At 48.7% G+C, this 24,257-nt stretch overlaps 1 protein-coding gene across 2 annotated transcripts in view; it reads right to left on the bottom strand.

Moving 5' to 3' along the window:
- SYT12 (synaptotagmin 12) overlaps positions 1-24,257 on the bottom strand; it is a 65,404-nt gene that overhangs the window by 7,068 nt on the left and 34,079 nt on the right. For both annotated transcript variants that reach the window (XM_054026962.1, XM_054026963.1), the window contains 3 exons: positions 4,094-4,309; positions 2,450-2,570; positions 579-712 (listed from right to left, as the gene is read on the bottom strand). In XM_054026962.1, the coding sequence (XP_053882937.1) occupies positions 579-712; positions 2,450-2,570; positions 4,094-4,309 (471 nt within the window). The remainder of the gene's footprint in view (positions 1-578; positions 713-2,449; positions 2,571-4,093; positions 4,310-24,257) is intronic.

Raw genomic sequence — 24,257 nt, 5'->3', positions numbered from 1 at the left:
CTGGCAATGTTGTTATGGCAACCATACCTTAATAGGCTCTTTCCTGTTTCCATGCCACTGAAGAAAGCTTCCTCCTTATTATCTGTCCTTTGAAGGTGTCTCCTTCAGACACGTTTATTAGCTGCTAACACCAGAGCCTCTGACTTGCTAAATGAAATTACTCTCTGCTTTCAAGCCAGGCAGTGATCCTGGTTAGATCTCCGCCATCGGCCCTCCTGTTTCAGCTGCAGGATTTAATTTTAATGTTTCTCTGATTTGCACCAGGGAACTCACTGCCCGAATCTCTTCCCTGATATAAGAAGCAGTCAAACTCCGGGAGATTTCAGAAAAATGTAAATGTCAGGCTAAGGATGAGTGAAGATTTACAGCTCAGTCTGTAGTTCTAGTTACATACTCAGGCCCTGGTGTACTGTAATTTCCGTGATGTGGGGGAGGAGGGAAGGTGCAGTCTTGAATGCACCCTGTTGGGTAGACCCAAGAGGCATGTTTGGGTGGATCTCACGAACGGTGTAAAGTTTTCTGGCTTTAAAAAAAAAAGTTACAACTCTTCAGTCTGCCCTTGACTAGGAAGTTCTCACCTGTAGAACGATTGCGGGCACTGAGAAAATCATGGCCTCATTAAACACCGGATTTGTGTCACCTCTCTTCGCAGCTGTCTTCTTCTTGCTGATCTTCCTCCCGTCCTGAAGCAAGTACACTTTGACGAAAGGATCTGTTTGGACAATGGGAAGCAAAGGACCATCATTCACCAACTGTCCTCCACCCATAAGCAGAGACAATGCTGAGTGAGCGCAGGGAACATGGCGCCTCAGGGAAAAGGGGTATATGCACAGTAGCTCAGAGATGATGTGTAACTGGTCATGGGGAGACATATGACTTCTCCATGTGTTGCCGCTGCAGAGTGCGGGGTGGGAGTGACTGAGGGGCATGGGAGGGGGCAGGAAGAGACGGACATGTTCCTGTCTATTTGCTCTGCTCTCCCCCTCTCTCTAACACCCTTGGCGAGGCCCTTCTCTCCCCCACCTTTGCTCCCCATGGGCCCTCCGCTCCCAGCCAGCCCCACAGCGGCTAGTGCGCCGCATCCTGAACCCCACCCCAGCGCGGAGAAACCGCAACCGAGTTTAGGAAAGCGCTGACATTGCAAAAGCCTGCCCCGGGCCAGCGGGCGGCATTTCAGCACAGGTGCTGCTGGCCCCTGCCTGGAGGTGCCGCCCCTCTCCCGGTGAGGTGAGGTGGGCAGGGGCTGGAGCAACGAGTGCGGGGCGCCACAGAGCAGGTGACAGCATTGACCATTACTAACAAGGATGGAGCACAGCTCTCGAAGCGTGGGGGTTGCTGGACTTGGGACAAGTGGGGCTCATGGCTGAGGTGAGTCAAGGGGTGGATCCCTGTCGTACAGGGCTGGCATCCCTGAACGTTCATCCCTAGCGGGGCATGTCCCACATTTTGAAAATCTCTGAATAGAAGCTGTTGCTAAATGAAAGGCAGATATTGGGGGGGGGGGAGGGGGAAGACATAAACCCCCCCCCCACACACACACACACGTGTTGCTTCTGCATTAGCTCTTTGGGACAGGGACCATCTGTTTGTTCTGTGGTTGTACAGCGCCAAGCACAGCGGGGTCCTGGTCCGTGACTGGGGCTACCAGGCACTACCACAAAAATAAATAATGTAACCTGTTAATATGCCTGGGGGTGACTTGAATAAACTCCCCATTCACCTGTGGCAGAACAGGCCCTTCCCATTTAACTAGGGGACCCTTGGTGACTATAATGAGGCAACAGAAAAACTGTGCCTGTGAGCGATGCTGCCTCCTAGTGGCTGAGCAGTACAGAGATTAAGTGCAGTGCCTAGCGCAATGCGGCCCTGTCTCTATTTGGGACTAACACACTACAAACAAACAACTGCCATCGCTAGCAGCTCTACGCAGGACCGACGAGAGGGGGGGAAGCCGGTACAAATTACCGGGTCCCGGCAGTCCGGAAGGGGGCCCGGGGCCCAGCTTCCCCCCCCCCGTTGTCAGCCCTGTGTAGCCAGTCCGCCCTTGCTGGGGGGCCCGAAAAAATTTGGGAAGGGGTCCCGGGGCCCGGCTCCCCCTCCCCCCCGTCAGCCCTGTTTGGCCGGTCCACCCTTGCTGGGGGGCCCGAAATTTTTTTTTCACCAGGGCCCGAACCCGCTCTTGGTGGCCCTGGCTCTACATGATCCCCTTGGCTCAAGTGCAAGAGGCCTGCGGTTTTGGAGCTCAAGTTCTGGGCCTCTTGTCTGAGCTCCCCAGAGCTACAGCTGATTTAACAGGTGTGGAGTGCCTGGACTCACTGCAGCTCTTCAAGCACTAATGCAGCGGAGATGCACCCTGGGCAGCAGTTCTAGCAGGGGAAGCCGCAGGCAGGGCAGAGCTGCACGGACCTGGCCTCTGGCCGGAGCTGCTCTTTCATGGCCTCGCACTCACCTGCTGTCATTTTGCTGTTGGTCCACACGAGGTTTTTGGCTTTAACCACAACGACCGTCAGCCTCTCCGCTGTGGGTAGGTAACTAAGAGACAGCAGGATCTCTCCCACCGAGTCAACTGCCTGCAGGGCACGTAAGGCACCATCCATCACCCAACAGCAAACGTCGGCAGAAATGACTCATTCACAGATAAGAGGGGCAGGAGAAATAGCTATCTGGCAAGGAAAGCTTTTCCCTGAACGAGGGCAGAAACCAGGCAGTGTAGCTATAGCTTACAGAGGCTGACCTAGTGGTTAGAGGCTAGCACTGGGACTCAGGAGACCTCAATTCTCTGCTCTGCTACAAACTGCCTGTGTGACCATGGGCAATTCACAGAGGGTTTGCCCATGCTATGGGGTGGCTGTGTCACTGTAGCCCCATAGTGTAGATGTGCGTGACAATGGGAAAAAGCTGTTGTCACATCACCTCCCAAGTAATGGGAGCTAGGTGGACAGAAGCAGTCTTATATCGACGTACACTGGGGGCTTAGGCTGGCAGAGCTACAGTGCTCAAGGGAGTGGACTTTTCACCTCCCTGAGAGTCTTAGCTTTGTCGACCTAAGTTCTAAGTGTAGACCAGGCCTTAGTCTCTGTGTCACAATTCTTGCAGATGGGGAAAATAGCACTTCTCTACCTCACAGGAGTGTGGCATGAATAACTACATGGAAGGTTATGAGGGGCTCAGATAATATGGTGTGGAGGCCACATAAGTACCTCAGAAAGATAAGTGTCATCTTCATGTGTGACATCCAACTGTCATTGATGGTGGCAAAAGCAGAGGGAAATCCTGATCACTTCCCCCTATTCTCCTTTCTACCTTGCCCCCATACTGGGAGAAACAGGGGTCACATTGATTAAACCAAAAGGCAGCGGGCTGGATTCTCACTGGTGTAAATGCTGACTCACACCAGCTGAGGATCTGCCAGTGAATCTAAACGCAGAAGAGGAAACACTATTTCACCTCAGCCTTTGGAGGTCAATGAGATAAATATTTTCACTGCTTTTCAGAAGTCAAGGACTCTTACTGAATTGAGCTGGGTCTGAGCCAACCCCAGAACCAAACACCTGAACACTTGGGAAATTTGGGTCTGGACCTCAGCTTTGGCTGGCCCTGACTCCTCCCCATGAATTACGATTTGAGCTCTGCAAGTTGAGATAAGGATGCTCACGCTTCAGGGTGTCAGCTGATGGCCTGCAGGGAGAAGGAGGGAATTGCTCCTCCCAGGTGGATCATTACACAATTGGTAAGGTGCATTATGAGGGCAAGGGGCCGGTTTCATCTCGCTCCACAGCAGGAAATGTTGGCCATTGCCATGCCACTGCACAGGAAGGATGACCAGATCTGGAGTGACATCATATCCTGTTTTCCCCGCTGAGCCTCCAGATCTTGTGCTTCAGCATCAGCTCTGGTTTCCAAACCCAGCAGTAAAGGTGAAATTGTCTCGCACTTCATGCACTGGACAGCTCTCGCTGAGGAGGTAATCAAACCCAACACTGCCTGTGGCTGACCCAGTAAGTACAGAAAATACAGCGCTTATCTTTCATGCCCCACTACCTCCTTTTCAGGGAGCCCAGCTGGGACCAGCATGCAGACAACGAGCGCTTACCTTGTTCATGTCCTGCAGATAGAGCCAAGCATTGAATGGGCGGCTGGCCAGATCCAAGTCCAACAGCTTCAGCTCTGCTACCCCGGTGCTGATGTTCCTCTCGTCCTCATCAATGCCAAAGACAGAAAATCTCAAGCTGTTTTCCTCCAGCGCAGACGGGTCCAAGGGGATGGAAAACTTCTCATCAAAGAAGACAGAAAAGGCACTCCTTTGAATCTGCCGAGAGAAAGGAAGGTTCAACACTACGGCTGCAGGAGACGAACATACTACTATGGGGAGTTACTTGGGGGAGGGTGTTCTCCTTTTAAGAGCCGCTGAGACCACCTGGAAAGCTCTGAAAAAGATTCCCTTCCCAGGCAGTAAGTTAGCAGTTTAGTACATCTCTAAGTGGCCAGAACCATGGGTTCAAATCCCACCAGGATTGACCCAGCCCTATGTACTTCCAGGGTAGAGACAGATAGAGCTTCATGCAGTTTACTGGGTGGGGGGATCTGCCCACACAAGACCTTAAGAACCAAGGTTCTCTTTTTCATAGATTCATAGATTCATAGATTCTAGGACTGGAAGGGACCTCGAGAGGTCATCGAGTCCAGTCCCCTGCCCGCATGGCAGGACCAAATACTGCCTAGACCATCCCTAGTAGACATTTATCTAACCTACCCTTAAATATCTCCAGAGACGGAGATTCCACAACCTCCCTAGGCAATTTGTTCCAGTGTTTAACCACCCTGACAGTTAGGAACTTTTTCCTAATGTCCAATCTAGACCTCCCTTGCTGCAGTTTAAACCCATTGTTTCTGGTTCTATCCTTAGAGGCTAAGGTGAACAAGTTCTCTCCCTCCTCCTTATGACACCCTTTTATATACCTGAAAACTGCTATCATGTCCCCTCTCAGTCTTCTCTTTTCCAAACTAAACAAACCCAATTCTTTCAGCCTTCCTTCATAGGTCATGTTCTCAAGACCTTTAATCATTCTTGTTGCTCTTCTTTGGACCCTTTCCAGTTTCTCCACATCTTTTTTAAAATGCGGCGCCCAGAACTGGACACAATACTCCAGCTGAGGCCTAACCAGAGCAGAGTAGAGCGGAAGAATGACTTCTCGTGTCTTGCTCACAACACACCTGTTAATGCATCCCAGAATCATGTTTGCTTTGTTTGCAACAGCATCACACTGTTGACTCATATTTAGCTTGTGGTCCACTATAACCCCTAGATCCCTTTCTGCCGTACTCCTTCCTAGACAGTCTTTTCCCATTCTGTATGTGTGAAATTGATTTTTCCTTCCTAAGTGGAGCACTTTGCATTTGTCTTTGTTAAACTTCATCCTGTTTAACTCAGACCATTTCTCCAATTTGTCCAGATCATTTTGAATTATGACCCTGTCCTCCAAAGTAGTTGCAATCCCTCCCAGTTTGGTATCATCCGCAAACTTAATAAGCGTACTTTCTATGCCAATATCTAAGTCGTTGATGAAGATATTGAACAGAGCCGGTCCCAAAACAGACCCCTGCGGTACCCCACTCGTTACGCCTTTCCAGCAGGATTGGGAACCATTAATAACAACTCTCTGAGTACGATTATCCAGCCAGTTATGCACCCACCTTATAGTAGCCCCATCTAATTTGTATTTGCCTAGTTTATCGATAAGAATATCATGTGAGACCGTATCAAATGCCTTACTAAAGTCTAGGTATACCACATCCACCGCTTCACCCTTATCCACAAGGCTCGTTATCCTATCAAAGAAAGCTATCAGATTGGTTTGACATGATTTGTTCTTCACAAATCCATGCTGGCTATTCCCTATCACCTTACCACCTTCCAAGTGTTGGCAGATGATTTCCTTAATTACTTGCTCCATTATCTTCCCTGGCACAGAAGTTAAACTAACTGGTCTGTAGTTACCTGGGTTGTTTTTAGTTCCCTTTTTATAGATGGGCACTATATTTGCCCTTTTCCAGTCTTCTGGAATCTCTCCCGTCTCCCATGACTTTCCAAAGATAATAGCTAGAGGCTCAGATACCTCCTCTATTAGCTCCTTGAGTATTCTAGGATGCATTTCATCAGGCCCGGGTGACTTGCAGGCATCTAACTTTTCTAAGTGATTTTTAACTTGTTCTTTTTTTATTTTATCCGCTAAACCTACCCCCTTCCCATTAGCATTCACTATGTTAGGCATTCCTTCAGACTTCTCGGTGAAGACCGAAACAAAGAAGTCATTAAGCATCTCTGCCATTTCCAAGTTTCCTGTTACTGTTTCTCCCTCTTCACTAAGCAGTGGGCCTACCCTGTCTTTGGTCTTCCTCTTGCTTCTAATGTATTGATAAAAAGTCTTCTTGTTTCCTTTTATTCCCGTAGCTAGTTTGAGCTCATTTTGTGCCTTTGCCTTTCTAATCTTGCCCCTGCATTCCTGTGTTGTTTGCCTATATTCATCCTTTGTAATCTGTCCTAGTTTCCATTTTTTATATGACTCCTTTTTATTTTTTAGATCGTGCAAGATCTCGTGGTTAAGCCAAGGTGGTCTTTTGCCACATTTTCTATCTTTCCTAACCAGCGGAATAGCTTGCTTTTGGGCCCTTAATAGTGTCCCTTTGAAAAACTGCCAACTCTCCTCAGTTGTTTTTCCCCTCAGTCTTGATTCCCATGGGACCTTACCTATCAGCTCTCTGAGCTTCCCAAAATCTGCCTTCCTGAAATCCATTGTCTCTATTTTGCTGTTCTCCCTTCTACCCTTCCTTAGAATTGCAAAGTCTATGATTTCATGATCACTTTCACCCAGGCTGCCTTCTACTTTCACATTCTCAACGAGTTCCTCCCTATTTGTTAAAATCAAGTCTAGAACAGCTTCCCCCCTAGTAGCTTTTTCAACCTTCTGAAATAAAAAGTTGTCTCCAATGCAGTCCAAGAATTTGTTGGATAGTCTGTTCCCCGCTGTGTTATTTTCCCAACATATATCCGGATAGTTGAAGTCCCCCATCACCACCAAGTCTTGGGCTTTGGATGATTTTGTTAGTTGCTTGAAAAAAGCCTCATCCACCTCTTCCACCTGGTTAGGTGGCCTGTAGTAGACGCCTAGCATGACATCTCCCTTGTTTTTTGCCCCTTTAAGCCTAACCCAGAGACTCTCAACACTTCCGTCTCCTATGTCCATCTCTACCTCTGTCCAAGTGTGTACATTTTTAATATATAAGGCAACACCTCCTCCCTTTTTCCCCTGTCTATCCTTCCTGAGCAAGCTGTACCCATCCACACCAACATTCCAATCATGTGTATTATCCCACCAAGTTTCAGTGATGCCAACAATGTCATAGTTGTATTTATTTATTAGCACTTCCAGTTCTTCCTGCTTATTCCCCATACTTCTCGCATTTGTATATAGGCATCTTTGCTTCTGTTGGTAGAAAGTCAGGGCAAAGTTTTCAAAAGGGCTGTCCACTGATGCTTGTTTTGCCAGCCTCACAGCTATCCTCCCACAATGTGCTAGTTATGTGCTTACACTGCCATTGGTGACACCAGACATATCTGTGACCTACCTCACAGGGAGCCAGGAGGCTTAGGTAGTTCCTGTGTGTAAAGTGCTTCGATAAAAGGGGCAATCAAGAGTAGGAAAGTCCTTGTGTGAGGAGCAGAATTAAAGCAAGTTACGGCACCTAAAGGATGGCTCCTTGCTCCAGATGGAGGATGGATGGAGTCCTAGAGGACTGGAGAAGGGCAAACATAGCACCTATCTTTGAAAGGGGGAACAAAAAGGATTCAGGGAATTATAGACCAGCTAGTCGAACTTTGTTACTTGGAAAGATACTGGAACAAATTATTAAAGAGTCAATTTGTAAGAACCTAGAGGATAATAGGGTGATAAGTAATAACCAACATGGATTTGTCAAGAATAAATCATGCCAAACCAACCTAGTTTCCTTCTTTGATGGGTTACTGGCCTAGTGGATAGGGGAAAGCCACAGACACGATTTATCTGGAGAAACGTGATCTAGATAAAATTACTATAAAGTGGGTGCACGACTGTTGGAAAACCATACTCAAATCGTAGTTATCAATGGTTTGCAGTCAAACTGGGAGGATGTATCTCATGGGATCACACGGGTCTATTCTGGAGCCAGTACTATTCAATGTTTTCATTAATGACTAGGACAATGGAGTGAAGAGCATGCTTATAAAATGTGCAGATGACACCAAGCTGAAGGAGGGGTTGCTAGCTCTTCAGAGGGCAGGATTAGAATTCAAAATAATCTTGATAAATTGGAGAATTGGTCTGAAATCAACAAGATGAAAGTCAATAAAGACAAGTGCAAAGTACTACACTTAGGAAGGAAAAATCAAACGCACAGCTACAAAATGGGGAATATCTGGCCAGATGACAGACCTGCAGAAAAGGATCTCAGGGTTAAAGTGGCTCACAAATTGATTACAGTGCTCTACAGCCAAAATGCTTCTGAAATAAATGTAGTCAAACTTTACTAATTCTGGGTCACTGAGAATGAAAATGATGCTTAAAATTGTTGATTGGCTCTAGTTTTCAAGATATACTATTGGGTCAGTATATACGACCCTTGACTTGGGAATGGCGGAGGATAAGTGAGTTATAAAGGGAAGGGATCTCAATTTAAACCAGAAATGACTAAAATACATCTTTGACTGGATCTATGAATAAATCTATGACTGGGTTTGGACAGTACTTGCTTTTTAGGCAAAACAATGAATGATGCAATCTGAAGCTGGTATTGCATCATACATGATATGAATTGCATCATGTTATTCCTAGAAGTCATGGATGATGCAATCATAACGAAGCTTACATCACTCTGCTGAACAAATTGCCCTATATCAGCTCTAGAAATCATACAGTGTCGTGCTCTCTTATTTGTCAGTGTTTGATTTTGCAAAGGGACACATTTCTGTTTAGCCAAACTGAGCAGAGATGCCTCGTACTTGTGTGAACAGTGCAGATAACTTCTGCTATGTTTGTGGTGAAGTGACTTTTGCATCACAAAAGCGCACTATAACCACTATGGTTAAGAAAGCCTATCACCTTTATTTTGGCTGCAAAATCGGAGATCAGGACAAGAGGTGGGCCCCACACATATGCTGCAACACTTGTGCAACAAATCTTCACCAGTGGTTGAACAGGAAAAGGAAATCTATGCCTTTTGCAGTGCCAATGAATTGGAAAGAGCCAACAGATCATACCAGCAATTGTTACTTCTGCATGGTGCCTCCAGTTGGGAAAGGTGTGTCAAAGAAGAAAAAGTGGACTGTGCATTATCCAAACTTTCCATCAGCTATACGCCCAGTACCCCGCAGAGAAGGACTGCCGGTTCCTGCTGCACCAGAATCATTCTCACTTGAGTCAGACGAGGAGGAGGAAGAGGATGAAACTTCTGGTCCTGAACCATCAATGTCACAGGACCCACATTTTCTCCCATCCTCCTTCTCTGAACCACACCTCATAACACAAGGTGAACTGAATGACCTTGTCAGGGATTTGGAACTACCCAAGCATAAGGCAGAGCTGTTGGGCTCCAGACTACAGCAGTGGAATCTCCTGGCAGGTGATGTTAGGGTTTCCATGTTTCGTGACCGTCAAAAGGATCTTGTCCCATTCTTCTTCATGGAAGGTAATCTTGAAGCCTGCAACAACATCGATGGTGTGATGGCAGCACTCAACATCGTTCACGATCCAGATGAGTGGAGACTGTTCATTGATTCATCGAAGACAAGTCTTAAAGCTGTTTTACTGCATAATGGCAATGTTTTGCCATCAATTCCAGTTGGTCATGCAGTCCATATGAAGGAAACCTATGACAACATGAAACAACTTTTGAGGTGCATAAACTATGACCAACATCAGTGGCAGCTTTGAGGTGATTTGAAGGTTGTTGCTCTCTTGCTTGGTCTGCAGACTGGATATACAAAGTACTGCTGTTTTCTCTGCGAATGGGATAGTCGTGCAAGAGATTCCCACTACATCAAGAAAGACTGGCCACTCCGACAGTCATTGGAGCCTGGGAGGAAAAGTGTTCAGCATCCAACACTTGTTGAATCAAGGAAGATTTTGTTACCATCCTTACACATCAAGCTGGGTCTGATGAAGAACTTTGTCAAGGCCATTGACAAAACACAAGCAGCTTTCAAGTACCTCTGTGGAAAATTTCTAAGGTTAAGTGAAGCTAAGTGTCTTTGTTGGTCCTCAGATTCGTGAACTTCTTCGAGATGATGCATTTGACTATGCACTGCATGGCAAGGAAAAGACGGCATGGAAAGCCTTCCAGTTAGTAGTAATAAATTTTCTCAGAAACAACAAGGCAGACAACTATAGGTTGTTGGTGGAAAAACTCCTCAAGGCATACAAAAGCCTTGGTTGCAACATGTCACTAAAGATACATTTTTTGCACTCTCATCTAGATTTTTTTCCACCAAACTGCAGAGCAGTGAGCGACAAGCACGGCAAGTGATTTCACCAGGACATTGCAACAATGGAGAAACGCTATCAGGGCAAATGGAGCCCATCAATGCTTGCAGACTATTGCTGGACAGTGACAAGAGATGCTCCATTTAATGAATACAAGAGGCAAGCCAAGAAGCACCGAGAAGACACTGAATAGGACTAAACTATGTACATAATAGTTTTTTGCCTTTTGTTTCATAATACATTTTATTTATATAACCCTTTTGATGATTTTTAAAGTGTTACATAAACAGGACAGGTGAAATATTATCATGTAAAGCAACCATAAACACATGAAAAGACGTAGGTTTACAATTTATGATTAAAACTCTACTATCTGCACAATATACATAGACATAAAATGTAAAAACCTAAATATCTTAGAAACAGTAGCCAATCAGTTGTTTTAATTGTCATATTTGAATTCAGCACATCAAAATACATAATAAATAGCACATTTTATCTCTGAAGCAGACGACTTCTCAAAAATTGTAGACCAGTGTTATGAGTCAACAATGTGATGCAATTGCAAAAAAGACTAATATCATTTTGGGATGTATTAACAGGGGTGTTGTCTGTAAGACACAGGAGGTAATTGTCCTGCTCTACTCAGCACTGGTGGGACCTCAGCTGGAGTACTGTGTCCAGTTTTGGGCACTACACTTTAAGAAAGATGTGAACAAATTGGAAAGGATCCAGAGGAGAGCAACAAAAATGATAAAAGATTTAGAAAATGTGATCTATGAAGAAAGGTTAAAAAAATCAGCATGTAGTCCTGAGAAAAGAAGGCTGAAGGGAGAACCTGACATGTCTTCAAATACATTAAAGCCTGTTATAAAGAGACTGGTGAGCAACTGTTGTCCATGTTTGCAAGGTAGGACAAGAAGTAATGGGCTTAATGTGCAGCAAGGGAGATTTAGGTTAGATATTAGGAAAAGCTTTCTAAGGATAAGGATAGTTATGTACTGGAACAGGTTAGTGATGGAGCTTGTGGAATCCCCATCATTGGAAATTTTTAAGAACAGGTTAGATAAACACCCATCAGGGATGGTCTAGGTCAGGGGTTGGCAACCTGCGGCACATGTGCCAAAGGCGGCATGCAAGCCAATTTTTAGTGGAACTCTGCTGCCAGTTGGGGTCCCGACCGCCGGCCCCGCTCAGCCCGCTGCCAGCCTGGGATACCAGCAACCGGCCCCGTTCACCTCGCTGCACTATTATTTACTTTACATACAACAATAGTTTAGTTATATAATATAGACTTATAGAGAGAGACCTTCTAAAAACATTAAAATGTATTACTGGCACGGGAAACCTTAAATTACAGTGAATAAATGAAGACTTGGCACCCCACTTCTGAAAGGTTGCTGACCCCTGCTCTAGGTTTACTTGGTCCCTCTTCAGTATGGAGGGCTGGACTAGATGATCTCTCGAGATCCCTTCCAGCCCTACATTTCTATGATTCGATGGGGAAATTGAACTGGACTTGCAAGGCAGCTAAATAAGCAAATGAAGGTACTTTAGGGCAGTGGCTTTCAACCTTTCCAGACCATTCTACCCCTTTCAGATTTGTCTTGCGAACCCCCAAGTTTTACCTCACTTAAAAACGACTTGCTTACAAAATCAGACATAAAAATACAAAAGTGTCCCAGCACACTATTACTGAACAATTGCTGACTTTCTCATTTTTACCACAGAATCACAAAATAAGTCGACTGGAATATAAACATTGTACTTACATTTCAGTGTATAGTATGTAGAGCAGTATAAACAAGTCATTGTATGAAATTTTAGTTTGTACTGACTTCGCTAGTGCGTTTTCTGTAGCCTGCTGTAAAATTAGACAAATATCTAGATGAGTTGATGTAGCCCCTGGAAGACCTCTGCGTACCCCCAAGGGTATGTGCACCCCTGGTGGAGAACCACTGCATTAGGGGAAAGAGATGGCTGAGACTCTTGGTACATAGCTTTTTTCTCCTGTGACATGGGGCTGTGGTGAGGTTGTTACATTAATGAGCACTAGGTCATCCCTAAATTCCTCCTGTATAAGCATACTATGATTCTACAGGGCGAGATCAAAATCACAAGCCTGTTCCATAGGAATAGCTGTCCCCACATTAGTGCAGAAATTTCAAAATAGGACTGAAGGAAGCACTCCAGCGGAGAGCTGCTGACGCAGAGAAGGTTAGGGATTGCTGAGCAATCACTATTACACAACTCCTGAAATGAAGCGGGGGGGATGCAGTGTGTGGCGCACAGGTAGGCTCTGCAGAGAGAGAGAGAGAGTGTGTGTGTGTGTGTGTGTGTGAGTGAGAGAGAGAGAGAGATGGGGAAGCTCTAGAGACACCAAGGCTTAAAGGAAACCTGGGAAGGGCAGTCAGAGAACCCCACCAGATGTGGTATTAACAAGTGACCCCCTCCCAAGTAGTGGGGCATTTGCGGGGGGGGAGGAGTCTGTTCGATCCCTCCCCCCTTTGCTGGTTCCCTCTCCATGTGACACCACAGCATGCAACAGACCAGCCAGAGAACAGAATGGAGGAGAGGGGTTCACTGACCTACCAGGACATCATCTTGTGAGGTGCTGAGTATCTTCCGCTGAAATCTGTGTGGGTTGTGGGTGCTCAGAACCGGGCAGAATGTGTGTGTGTGCGCAAGGAAACGTGGGAATGTAGGGGCAGGAGGGAGGATAAATGGAGGGGGAGAGTGTGCAGGGGAATGGGAGGAGAGAAACGGGCCCCTTCCCACTAAAGTGCCATAACAGGTGGCCTACCAGCTGCAGAGGGTCAGATGTGGCTCCTCAGAGATTCTCAGTGCTACTAGGGGATCAGAAGAATGGGTCCTGTGGCAAGAGCTGCCTCTGCCTCCCCAACGTTCCCAGGGACACTTAGGACTGAGCGATGGACTCCCATTGACTGTGCATGTGGCAGCATGTGGTGTTCACCCGAAGCTGCTGCACTGGGCTAGCGCCAGTGAAACCTGCCTGACAAAACAGAACCTTGGCCTGCGTTTCCTGCATCCACTTCCATTCCCTGGGCTGCAGGCTGGAGGAGACGTGATCCTGTCTCGTGGGGTTCCCCCCTCTCCTCTAGCTACCTGGGTAAGCCATTCCAGGAGGGACTCGGTGGTCAAAAATTTGACGTTTTAATTTTTTCCCTTTTCTCTGCTTCCTGTCCTAAAGCAAGGCCTAATCCTACACACCCTTATCCCCGCCCATAGTCCTTCAGTCATGGGAGTTGGCTTAAGAGACCACCTGTGAAAGTTTGCAGGATCGGCCCCCCGTTGTGTAGCAGTGCTGTGCACTATTAAGACCTGTCATCCTCCAGCCCAGAGGTTGCCACATTTCAATGGCAGGCAGAGAAATGCCTGGATTAGGGTTGCCAACTTTCTAATTGCATAAAACCGAACACCCTAGCCCCAACCCTTCCCCCAGGTCCCACCCCTTCCCCAAGGCCCTGCCCCCTGCTCACTACACTTCCCCTCCCTCTGTGGCTCACTCTCCCCCGCCCTGACTCACTTTCACTGGGCTGGGGCAGGGGATTGGGGTGTGGGAGGGGGTGAGGACTCTAACTGGGGGTACAGGCTCTGGGGTGGGGCCAGAAATGAGGGGTTCAGAGTGCGGGAGGGGTCTCCAAGCTGGGGCAGGGTGCAGGAGGGGGTGAGGGCTCCAGATAGGGTTGCGGGTTCTGGGGTGGAGCCAGGGATGGGAGGGGGCTCTGTGCTGGGGCAGGGGGTTGGGGTGCAGGGGGATGAGGGCTCCATTTGAGGTTGCAGGCTCTGGAGTGGGGCCAGGGATGAGGTGTTTGGGGGGGGGGCTCAGGGCTGTTGCAGGCTTATCTCCAGTGACTCTCAATCAGCAGCGCAGTGGGGCGGGGGCTAAGGCAGGCTTCCTGCGCCCCGGAAGCGGTTAGCTCCTAGGCGGAGGTGCGGCAGGCAGCTTTGCGCGCTGCTCTTGCCTGCAGGTGCCGCCACCGCAGCTCCTATTGGCCACGGTTCCCGGCCAATGGGAGTGCAAAGCCGATGCTCAGGGTGGGGGCAGCGCGCAGAGCTGCCTGCCAGCAACCTACTGGCTGCTTCCGGAGCACAGCGCGGAGCCAGGACAGTTAGGGACTAGCCTGCCTTACCTCTGCAGCACCGCCGACTGGACTTTTAATGGCCTGGTCGGCGGTGCTGACTGGAGCCGCCAGGGTCCCTTTTCGACCGGGTGTTCCGGTCGAAACCCAGACATCTGGTCACCCTATCCTGGATGCCTGGGGTTGGCTGTCTGGGATCCTTCTGGAAGAAATCTGCTGTAGAACAGAAGATCTATGATGATGTATAAAGTTATTTGTCTCATGAGAAGGTGAGTTGTACCTAGTGCTGTATTCTCTCGCTTTAGTATCTGCTTGGCTAATGGATTTTAATATCACACATTTAACTGAAAAGAACAAGTAATTAGAAGAGGAGCAAACTAGCAGCCAGCAATTCAGCTGATGCAAGCCTGCCTCTCTCTCTGGTGAAGTTAATGGGGTTATTTCCACCAGCTCAGGATCTGGCCCCTGAAAGCATGTGTCCCTGTGAGCCTCTCCCATGCCTTTCTCTGGCGGTGCCTCTGGGCTTCCTGTCTTTCCTTGTGCTGTTTATTTTGTGACTGCCTGGATATTGCTCTCAGATCTGCAGTGCCACGGGGTGGCTCCCCAGCTGCAGCCTGCATGCCAGCACATCCGGAGAGCGCTCTGATTCCCTGCCACGTGCTCCCTTGGCCTCTCCGGAGAGAATTCCTCACCCTCCCTGCAGGGCAGGTTTACAGGGAACTTACACCTGCCCTCTGGGTAAAATCCAGAGGTGGATTTAGAGTTAGTGGGGCCCTGTGCTCAGCTTCATTTTTGGGGCCCATCCTGGGGACCCAGCCAAGAAAAAAAACCACTCGCTCTTATCTCCCCTATCCCTGTTTTTCATTCTTTTTTTCTCCATCCTCCTCCTATATTATAAGTAATAGGAAGTAAATGAAAACAAAGTGAGGTACCTTGATTGGTTTTGTAGTCTTAACTTTTTTTTCACAGACCACTTGAAAATTGCTGAGGGTCTCGGCAGACCACTTAATGATCTTTCCAAATATTGTTTGTACCGTTAGCTAACTATTGTAAAGTGCTTTGGATAAGAGCGCTTTATAAAAAAATGTGAAAAAACGTTGGGGTGCAGGGTCTGGCCAGGAGTTAGGATCTGGGAGGGGGCTCAGGGTTGGGGTGTGGGGTCTGGGAGGGAGTTAGGGTGCAGAAGCAGGGTGTGGATTGGGGTGCAGGGTCTGGCCAGGAGTTAGGATGTGGGAGGGGGCTCAGGACTGGGGCAGAGGGTTGGGGTATGGAGTGCTTACCTGGGGCAGCTTCTGTTTGGTGCCAGGGGTGCAGGTGGGGATGGGAGGGGGTGCAGGAGCTCCCGTTTGGTGCTCAGGGTGGAGGTGAGGATGGGGGAGGGAGGCAGGAGTCAGGGCAGGGGGTGTGGGTGGGGCTGGGTGTGTGTGGGGGGGTGCATGGGTAAGGTCGGGGGCTGGGTTGTGTGTGTGTATAGGGGGCAGTGTGCGGGGGGGCGCTCAGGGCTGGGGCAGTCCCAGTCGCGGACGCTGGGTTACCTTACCTGGGTCGCTGCCCCGCCCTGCTCCTGTTCGCTGCCAAAGGGAGCTGTGGCGGCAGCAGCACGTGAGAGTGGAGATTCCCCTGGCCTGCCGCTCCCTTCTCCTGGCCTTTTTCCAGGGGCCGCCAGCAGCAGCGCAGCCAGGGACTGCACCTGCGCTGCCCGGCGTCCAGAGGAGCAGGGCAGCAGGATAGACGTGGGCGGACACCCCACCAGGGGAGCACACACGCCTGCCCTATAGCGCCCCCAGCCGGCCCCTCACCTGGCCGCCTGCTTAGGCGCACGGGGCCGCCAGCGCCAGCCAGCAGCAGGAGCCCCAGGAGGCAGCAGGAGCCCGGCTCACCTGCTGGGAGAACGCAGCACACACTGCGCCTCCAGCACGACTCTTAAATGGCTCCCTCCCTGCTCTCCCCCACAGCTTCTGCCCCCGCAGCGGTCCCCCCGCAGGGAGTGCTGGATGGTGCTGGGCTGCCCGGCACTGGGGCCCCCTGTACTTGGGGGGCCCCATGCCAGGCACTGCGTGTTTCATTGTAAATCCGCCTCTGGTAAAATCCATACAATTGGCTACTCCCTTCCAAATAATGCACTGGGCTCAGTGTGCTGCCTGGAGTGCTCTCTGCACATTTACTCCCCAGACTCTGCGCTGACTCACTTACAAACCAGTTACTGAAGCAGTATCAGCCTCCAAATTGCTAATGGCCTGGAGGGGTTGATGGCCGGAGAGGCAGAGGGGTATTACCTCCAGCAGACGCCGGACTCAGAGGTCACTACAGCTCTAAACTAGAGCTGGGCCTGACCGAGTTCACGGGGTCTCACCTCCCTGCCCCACAGCTTTGTGGATGTTCACACCCGGATCAGTGCCTGCTCAGAAATTTGTGACTTCTCTCTCTCTCTGTGTAGTGGGCCAATCTGCAGTGCTAAAGACCTGATTCTGTTCTCACATTAGGTTTACACTCCACTGAGTCCAAAGAAACCATCTCTGATTTTACACTAGTGTAAATAAGATCAGAAGCAGGTCTTAACCCTGGCCACCTCCAGATGGCGGAAGGTTGGGCTCAGCTCGGATTCTGCACTCAAACTTAGCTGAAAGGAGGTCGTCCAGCAACTGAACAGAAAAGTTCTTCCCTGTCCCCTGCTGTTGAGTCTGGGGTGCTCTGCACTGCCACTGATGCAGGCATCACAGCAATTAATGACCAAATCTACTATCCAGCAGGAAAACAGGGCTTCATTCCGAATGGGACAGGCTGTTTCTAACTGATCACTGCAGTGGCTGCATTGAGAAAGCATCTAGTTTGAATCAGGACAATTAGAGCTTTCTCTGAGAGCATGAAGCCATAAAGCAAGCCCTTCCTCCTCCATCCCTGCCTGCTTTCTCTCAGTCCTACCCAGTGTGCGTGGGAGGTTTGCGGCATAGAGGAGAAAGCCTGCAGTGCTAAGTCAGGGACTAGTGCACTGTCCCTGAAAGGCAACATTGTCCATTACAGGAAATCCCCTCCCCCACTGGTGGGGAGGAACTCAGCGGAGCTGGATTTCTGTTTCACTGGCTTCTACTTAACAGAGGCAAACGATGTAGTTTTGGACCCAGCAGCCAGGTCATTGGTGCAACAGCATCCTTTGTTAGCAGCAGAGCTCTCGCATGCATGGGATTGTGCCAGGTGTTCTGCCTTTCAGCTCAATCCGGCTGCCTGGTCCATGCTTCACAGGTGAGACAGATTCCTGTGCTAATAGCCTGGCAGCGAGGGGGAAGTGCACTAAGCAGAGAGCCTGGAAACCAAGGCCATGTCTCCGCTCCAGCGGCATGGCTCTGGCAATGGGGCTGTGCTGTAGACACTTCCCACGTAGACAGACGGGGTTTTCCCATCCGTGTAGTTACTCCACCTCTCCGAGAAGCGGTAGCTAGATCGACGGTAGACTTCTTCAATCAATCTACCCACGTCTACACTGGGGGTTAGGTTGACCTAACTTGTGCTCGGGGCACGAAATTTTTCACAGCCCTGGGCAATGTAGCTAGGTCAGTCTAATTTTAAAGTGTAGACCAGGCCTGTGAGGTCTGGTCTCACCTCTCCCTGCTGTTTACACTTCACTCAGTATAGAGCAAGGCCTCGTTACTTTCCAAAAGACAGCCAAATAGCATCCTGGCATTTTACAAATTAGTTAAATGAGAGGCTGCATAAGAGCTCACCAGACAAAGCCTGGACTAGAAACCAGGTCTGTAATACAGCAGCTGCTGAGGCTTTTAGCGCCAAAGATCCCAGGTACCAGCCCCATCCCAGGGAGTTGTGTTACAACAATGTCTGGAAATAAGGTCACTTTCCTCCTGAGGTGTCAGTTAGATTTGTCAACAGTGACAGGGTCTGTTTTCCCCAAACCTGGCAGCTTAGATGCTTTGCTGTATTCATTCTGAGACAGGAACTAGAACTGAATGGCTGGTTGAAACACAGTTTATACAACGAGGACTCATTGCCTGACTGGGTCCCAGTTCTGCAGAGAGTTGATACAGCACCGGGGGGGGGGGGGGGGGGGGAGTGGGGCTTCTTAGCCATCTCCCTCCCTGTCCCATATTCTCCCACTGACCCCATTCCAAGGAGGGAGAGGAAGTCCTGAAGGAAAAGAGGGATGAAAGCAGCTCTCTTAATAAACACTGACAAGTTTCCAGCCATCTGACCCCTGTTGCTGATTCGATGTGCATGTTTCCATAACAGCTGTGGGGGCCAGAATGCTGGTTTCACAGGCTCTGCACAGACACATAGCTGGGAAAGTTGGGGTGCTCCTACCAGCAGCTGCAGACGTTAGGTTCCAGCAGCCCCTGGGGTCTCCAGTGTAGTAATGCAAAGAAACTCCATTGAACAGATGGGTGAACCTGAAGGTTCAGATGAGATCTGGCTAAGCTCCCACTAGCTGAGCTGGGAAAACACCTTGGCTCTGAAAAATGGGAGAAGGAATTCACCCAATCACAGACTTTTTGTATCCATTCAGAGTCAGAGGCTCTGCTGCTCCCGCTTCCTGCCGTGGAAGTGCCAACAGGCACAAAACCCATAAATTAATTTTTTTTTAAAGTGAATCAAGATTTTTTGAACCCTCAAGACAGTTCAATTCAAGGTTCAGCCAAAACTCAAGGGGCTCCTGCTCCTGTCTGATCCAGTCCCCCATCCATAATGAAGTGGGTTGACACCAGTGACCCTCCAGGTGTGAGACCCTGAGTGCTTTTCTATATTCAGCAGCAAAGCAAAGTCCTAGGGAAGGGAGCACTCCGTATTGCTCTCTAGCGACTCCTCTGGCAGACCCTAGACACAGCAATTCCACCGGGGTACACCCCAGAAGTGCTGCATCTGTCAGTTAGTTATCATAATGGGCTGTCATGTCTTGCCACAGGACATTTGAAAGGCAACTCCTCCCCCTTCACTCTCCTATCACATCCGGAGCGCAGGGGCCTGCAAGAATTAATAACAACGCATGCAACTGCAACCGTGCAGGGAAATGCTCCCTGCTCTGTCTTTGGGCTTCACAATGTCATCACCAACAGTTACATTCACTTTCCCCAGCTGACTCCTAATTTACTCAGCCCCAGTTAGAAAAGCAGCAGGAGTCAGGCCCATCGGGCTGTACTTGTGTCAGCTCCAAGCACTGCCTGGCCTGCTCAGGGCTAGATGAGAGAGCTGAACCAATGCCCCATCTTGGTGTGAGGGCCTGCAGGCTGTAGAAATGCAATGTCCAGATCACCCATGGTCATTAAAGAAACCCTGGCCTTTTTTACAACCAATGCATAAGCCCTGGTGTCCTGGCTAAATTCCAAAGTGGGTAGCTGCATTGAGATTAATCCCGTAAGCACTCTGCTTGCAGAACTGCAGTGAATGGGCCGTGCATGGTCACCCAATTCGGAGCACTCACATTCCCCCCTGCTGTTAATCTGCTGACTCAGGCTCCCGGGAGAAAAATAGCAGCGTAGATGTTTGGGGTCCCTCTCCCTGGGTTTCAGACCCTCGGCTCCCGCCCACGTGGGAACACCTGCACTGCTATTTTTAGCCATCTAGCACAAGCCCCACAAGCCTGTGAGCTGGGCCTGAGACTCGCTGCCATGGGTTTTTTACTGCAGCATAGACGTACCCTAAGGGACTTGTCCAGGGTCACACATGGAGTCTGTGGCAGGAACTGAACCAGCTCTTCTGTGTCCCATTGCCAAGCCTTGACCACAAAGCCATCCTTGCAGGGATTCAGGGCGAGCGTGCAGCGGACTGGCGAATGGGACAGTGAAGACCAGTAGCTTTAAATGAACTGGTGCTTCGAAAGGAATCAGTCTCCTCCCCAAGCTCCAGCAGACCAGCAGGCCTGCTATTCCCCAAGGACTGCAAGCAATCCCCTGCTCCCTGCAGTGCTCACACTCAGCACCCTCGCTCTGACGTTCTCGAGACAGACACACCTCCTTCCTACTGCTTTCCTGCCCTCTTTCTCCAAGGAGTGCCTCTCTAATGAGGGCTCTAGGGCTCAAGTGGTCATTAAAATACTATCGCATCTCTCTCTACACCATCTTGCATCTGAAGAAGTGAGGTTCTTACCCACAAAAGCTTATGCTCCCAATACTTCTGTTAGTCTTAAAGGTGCCACAGGACCCTCTGTTGGTCTCTACACCAGAGGAATTGCTTAGCGCCAGTCCCAGCAATACCGTGGTGGTGGAGTAGGGACAATGGGTTCAGTGAGGAGCATAATGGATGCAAACCTTCACCTCGCCTTCAAACTGATTTTGAACCTTCCTGGAGGGGCAGAAAGTATTTAAATTAACTTCCTCCTCCCCTCCTGCTGTTCTGTATTTCTTCTTTCGGGACACATTGAGAGCACAGGAATACTAAGAAAGCTGCTTTCATGGACTCAGCAGCTCACCCAGAGAGAGGCAGGATCAGAACAGGGGTATGGAAATTGGGGAGAACCGGAAAATGCATGAGTCCCACAGCTGTGTTGAGTAAAAAGTCAGAGGTGAATGGAGGAAGCTTTCCTCTCAACCCCAAGATAGCCAGCCCAATTCTACAAACCCAACCGTTTCCCAGCAGTTATAGTAGCACTGTCTAGATGCAGAGTTAATGATGCTCTCCCTCATTATCATTGTTTTTATGGAGCTGCTGGGTCCCAACTGTATTGGTGCTGGCACTGTCAGGAGCGACAATTTCTAATATACTTATGGACTATGTGTGAAATGATACGTTTACTTGAAGTGCACATCAAGCTCAGCCACTAGAAGTCTCTGTTCACTTTATAGAGTTCCGAACAAGGAATAGCCCTGGTAAACAAGAGAGACAAAGCTGTAACTCGAGTTGAGTGGAAGCCTGTTTGAGTCTCACTACAGCCAACCTCAAACATTCAAAAATCATGGTCTGGACCCCCAAAAATAAATAATGAGACTGACTGAAAAATAATAGTTTTTCTCTGCCTTCTGGTTTCTAAACTTTAAGGTGCAACTCTAGCCATGTTTTGAGTTTTTTTCTCTGCAACTACGAGTGCAAGAAATTTACCTTAAAAAAAAAAAAAAAAAAACACCACAGATTCTAAGGTAGTTGCTAGACTCTGGAAGCTGGTGCTTTAAGAAAAATATCAAACATTGTCAGACTCATGATAAAATCACAACAGTGGGCAACACTTATATTCGCAGTTGTTTTCTAACTAAACACATCCTCTGTTTAAGACTGTGATTCCATATAGCACAACAGCGTGGTTATTGACCGTAACCAAACACATCCCCCTTCTACTGCAAGCACCCATAGCTCTTGTTGACTTCAGTGGAAGCAGAGAGCTCGTTATTTTTTGGGCTTACCATTCATGCCTACATGACAAAACAGGTCTCATCACATCTGCTTTCCTTCCACCTTCCTAGTTGTGCTTGAATGAAACACAGCTTGAAAGTGAGACTGAGAAATATGTTCAGGGGGGTTTCTCTGCTTAGGTTCAGGTTTAGCTGTCTTAAAAACCTGAACACACAGACAAATCTTTGCGGTTCTTAAAAGTTGATTTTCAGGCTTTTTCTCCTCCCTGCAGGCTTGTTAAGATTTTATAGTTAAGAGAATGTGCAGCTGCCTGTTCTCTATGGAGAGGGCTTTAAATTGCTCAGCTGGGCCAACTGAATGTGCTACCACCTCTAACTTAGCCGTGATGGAGGGCACTGAACAATATCTATCAAACCTGCCAGCATCTAGCCCTGCCCTTTCTATGCACATGGAACTCTCCCAAGGCCTGCTAAATAACAACACTATTTATCACAGTGTGCAGTCCAAGGGTGTTAATTACCTGAATAATGTAACACTACTTCTGTGATGAGAACACTTAAGCAGTAAACGCAGCAACTGGAATCCAGCTCCACCAGCCATCCAGCAAGGCAAAACCAGCCTCGGCTGTTTCTTCAGACTGTACTTTTCATTGCCATCTTCAGTTTGGGTTTAAAAAGAGTTAAACTCAAAGTTCCCCCAAGCCAGTGGCTCATCGCATGGATGCAGATAAGGCACATCAGTTTCATAGTCAATGGTACAAAAGGGAGTGACATGGTCAGCATCACATCTGACTGCCCCAACCTGGTGGATCAGGTACACATTTTGCAGCTGGGTGAACTGGAGGTGGCCTTTCAACGTGAGATCAAGTGAGACTTGAAGCCACGACTGTCAGGATTGTAGCGGAGCGTCTTACCCACTCAGCAACCAGACTTTTTAAAAAGAGAGGCCCAGCATTTTGTGGGAACTCAGACTTCTCCCATGTGCAGGAGGGCTGGGGATTTCATGTAGGGAACATAAGAATGGCCATACTGGATCAGACCAAAGGTCCATCTAGCCCAGTATATTGTCTTCCCACAGTGGCCAATGACAGGTGCCCCAGAGGGAATGAACACAACAGGTAGAGTCATGGGAAGTCCATGGGCCAGATGAAACTGTTCTATTGGCCATATGTTTGATGCTCCTGCCCTACGTGTTACAGGTGTTATATATAAACAAGATATAGCTGACTATATGAGAGTATAGGTAGACAGTTAATATAAAGTGTGCCATCTACAGGCGCACAAGAATACATGAAGCTGTTCATAAGTTTGTCAAACCCATAAGGAAGTTGTTGTTATTGTGCAGTGCAAATGACTTCCAGATTACACAGCTGGTCACTACGGACCCTCAGGAGTTTCCAGTGAGAAATGGCAAGTGACCTTTAAGAGGAGAGACACTGATCTTGTGCCACTGTGGAGTGTAATCTACTCACTGCAAATAGCTAAACTGAATGCAGTCCTCATGGCTGAGATTTTGTGCATACAAAAATTGTGAAGGCTCTGGTTCCCACAGTAACTGTAATACTCTGCTTTTGCCATAGATAAACACAACGCTAAAGGAGCATTGGCCTCTTACTGATCATTACTCAACAAATGGGGTGACTGTCACTCTGCAAATAAATGATGCTGTTTCTGGCCTGTGGAAATAAACAAACACTTTGCAGGCTGCGCTGTTTTCGCTTCCCTTGAGCTTCTGGATAGACTTCTCAGGCACTAAGTATGCCCAGGGCTGCCAGAGAGACAGGCTGTGTCACAGATGGTGACCTGGGATATCCAGCCGGGCTGTGTAAGCTGACAAAGCTCATGCAGCATGGCATTGCAGCACTGGATGCCAACGAAGTGCCATGGCAGACACTGCCATTGGGGTGGGGGGAGATCACCTCACACACAATGCAGGCCGGTGGATAAGGCTTCCACACCGATTATTGTCACAGAAAGGGACAAGTGGTCAAAGGCTCGTTAATGACCTTGCTTCTCCTTCCACAAGGACAAAGGGAAAGGTGACCAATGACATGTTGATGGGACTGATTGTGTGGAACAGAGGATGAATGGGGCCAGAGGCAGGCTCTGGGTGACAAACCACCACACTGCCTGCTGTAGTCAGGGGAAGGGCGGAACCACAGAGGCTACATGTCTCCAGTATCATATGATAGGAGCGTTAGGGTACGTCTACAAAGTAAAAAAAACAAACCCCACAGCAGCGAGTCTCAGAGCCTGGATCAACTGACTCAGGCTCATGGGGTGAGTACACCGGGGCTAAAACTAGCAGTGTAGACATTCCTGCTTGGGCTGGAGCCCAGGATCTGAGACCT

The sequence above is a fragment of the Malaclemys terrapin genome, chromosome 4 (genome assembly GCF_027887155.1).
Source record: "Malaclemys terrapin pileata isolate rMalTer1 chromosome 4, rMalTer1.hap1, whole genome shotgun sequence".
NCBI classification, from domain to species: domain Eukaryota; kingdom Metazoa; phylum Chordata; order Testudines; family Emydidae; genus Malaclemys; species Malaclemys terrapin.
This window is presented reverse-complemented; position numbering and strand designations above follow the sequence as displayed.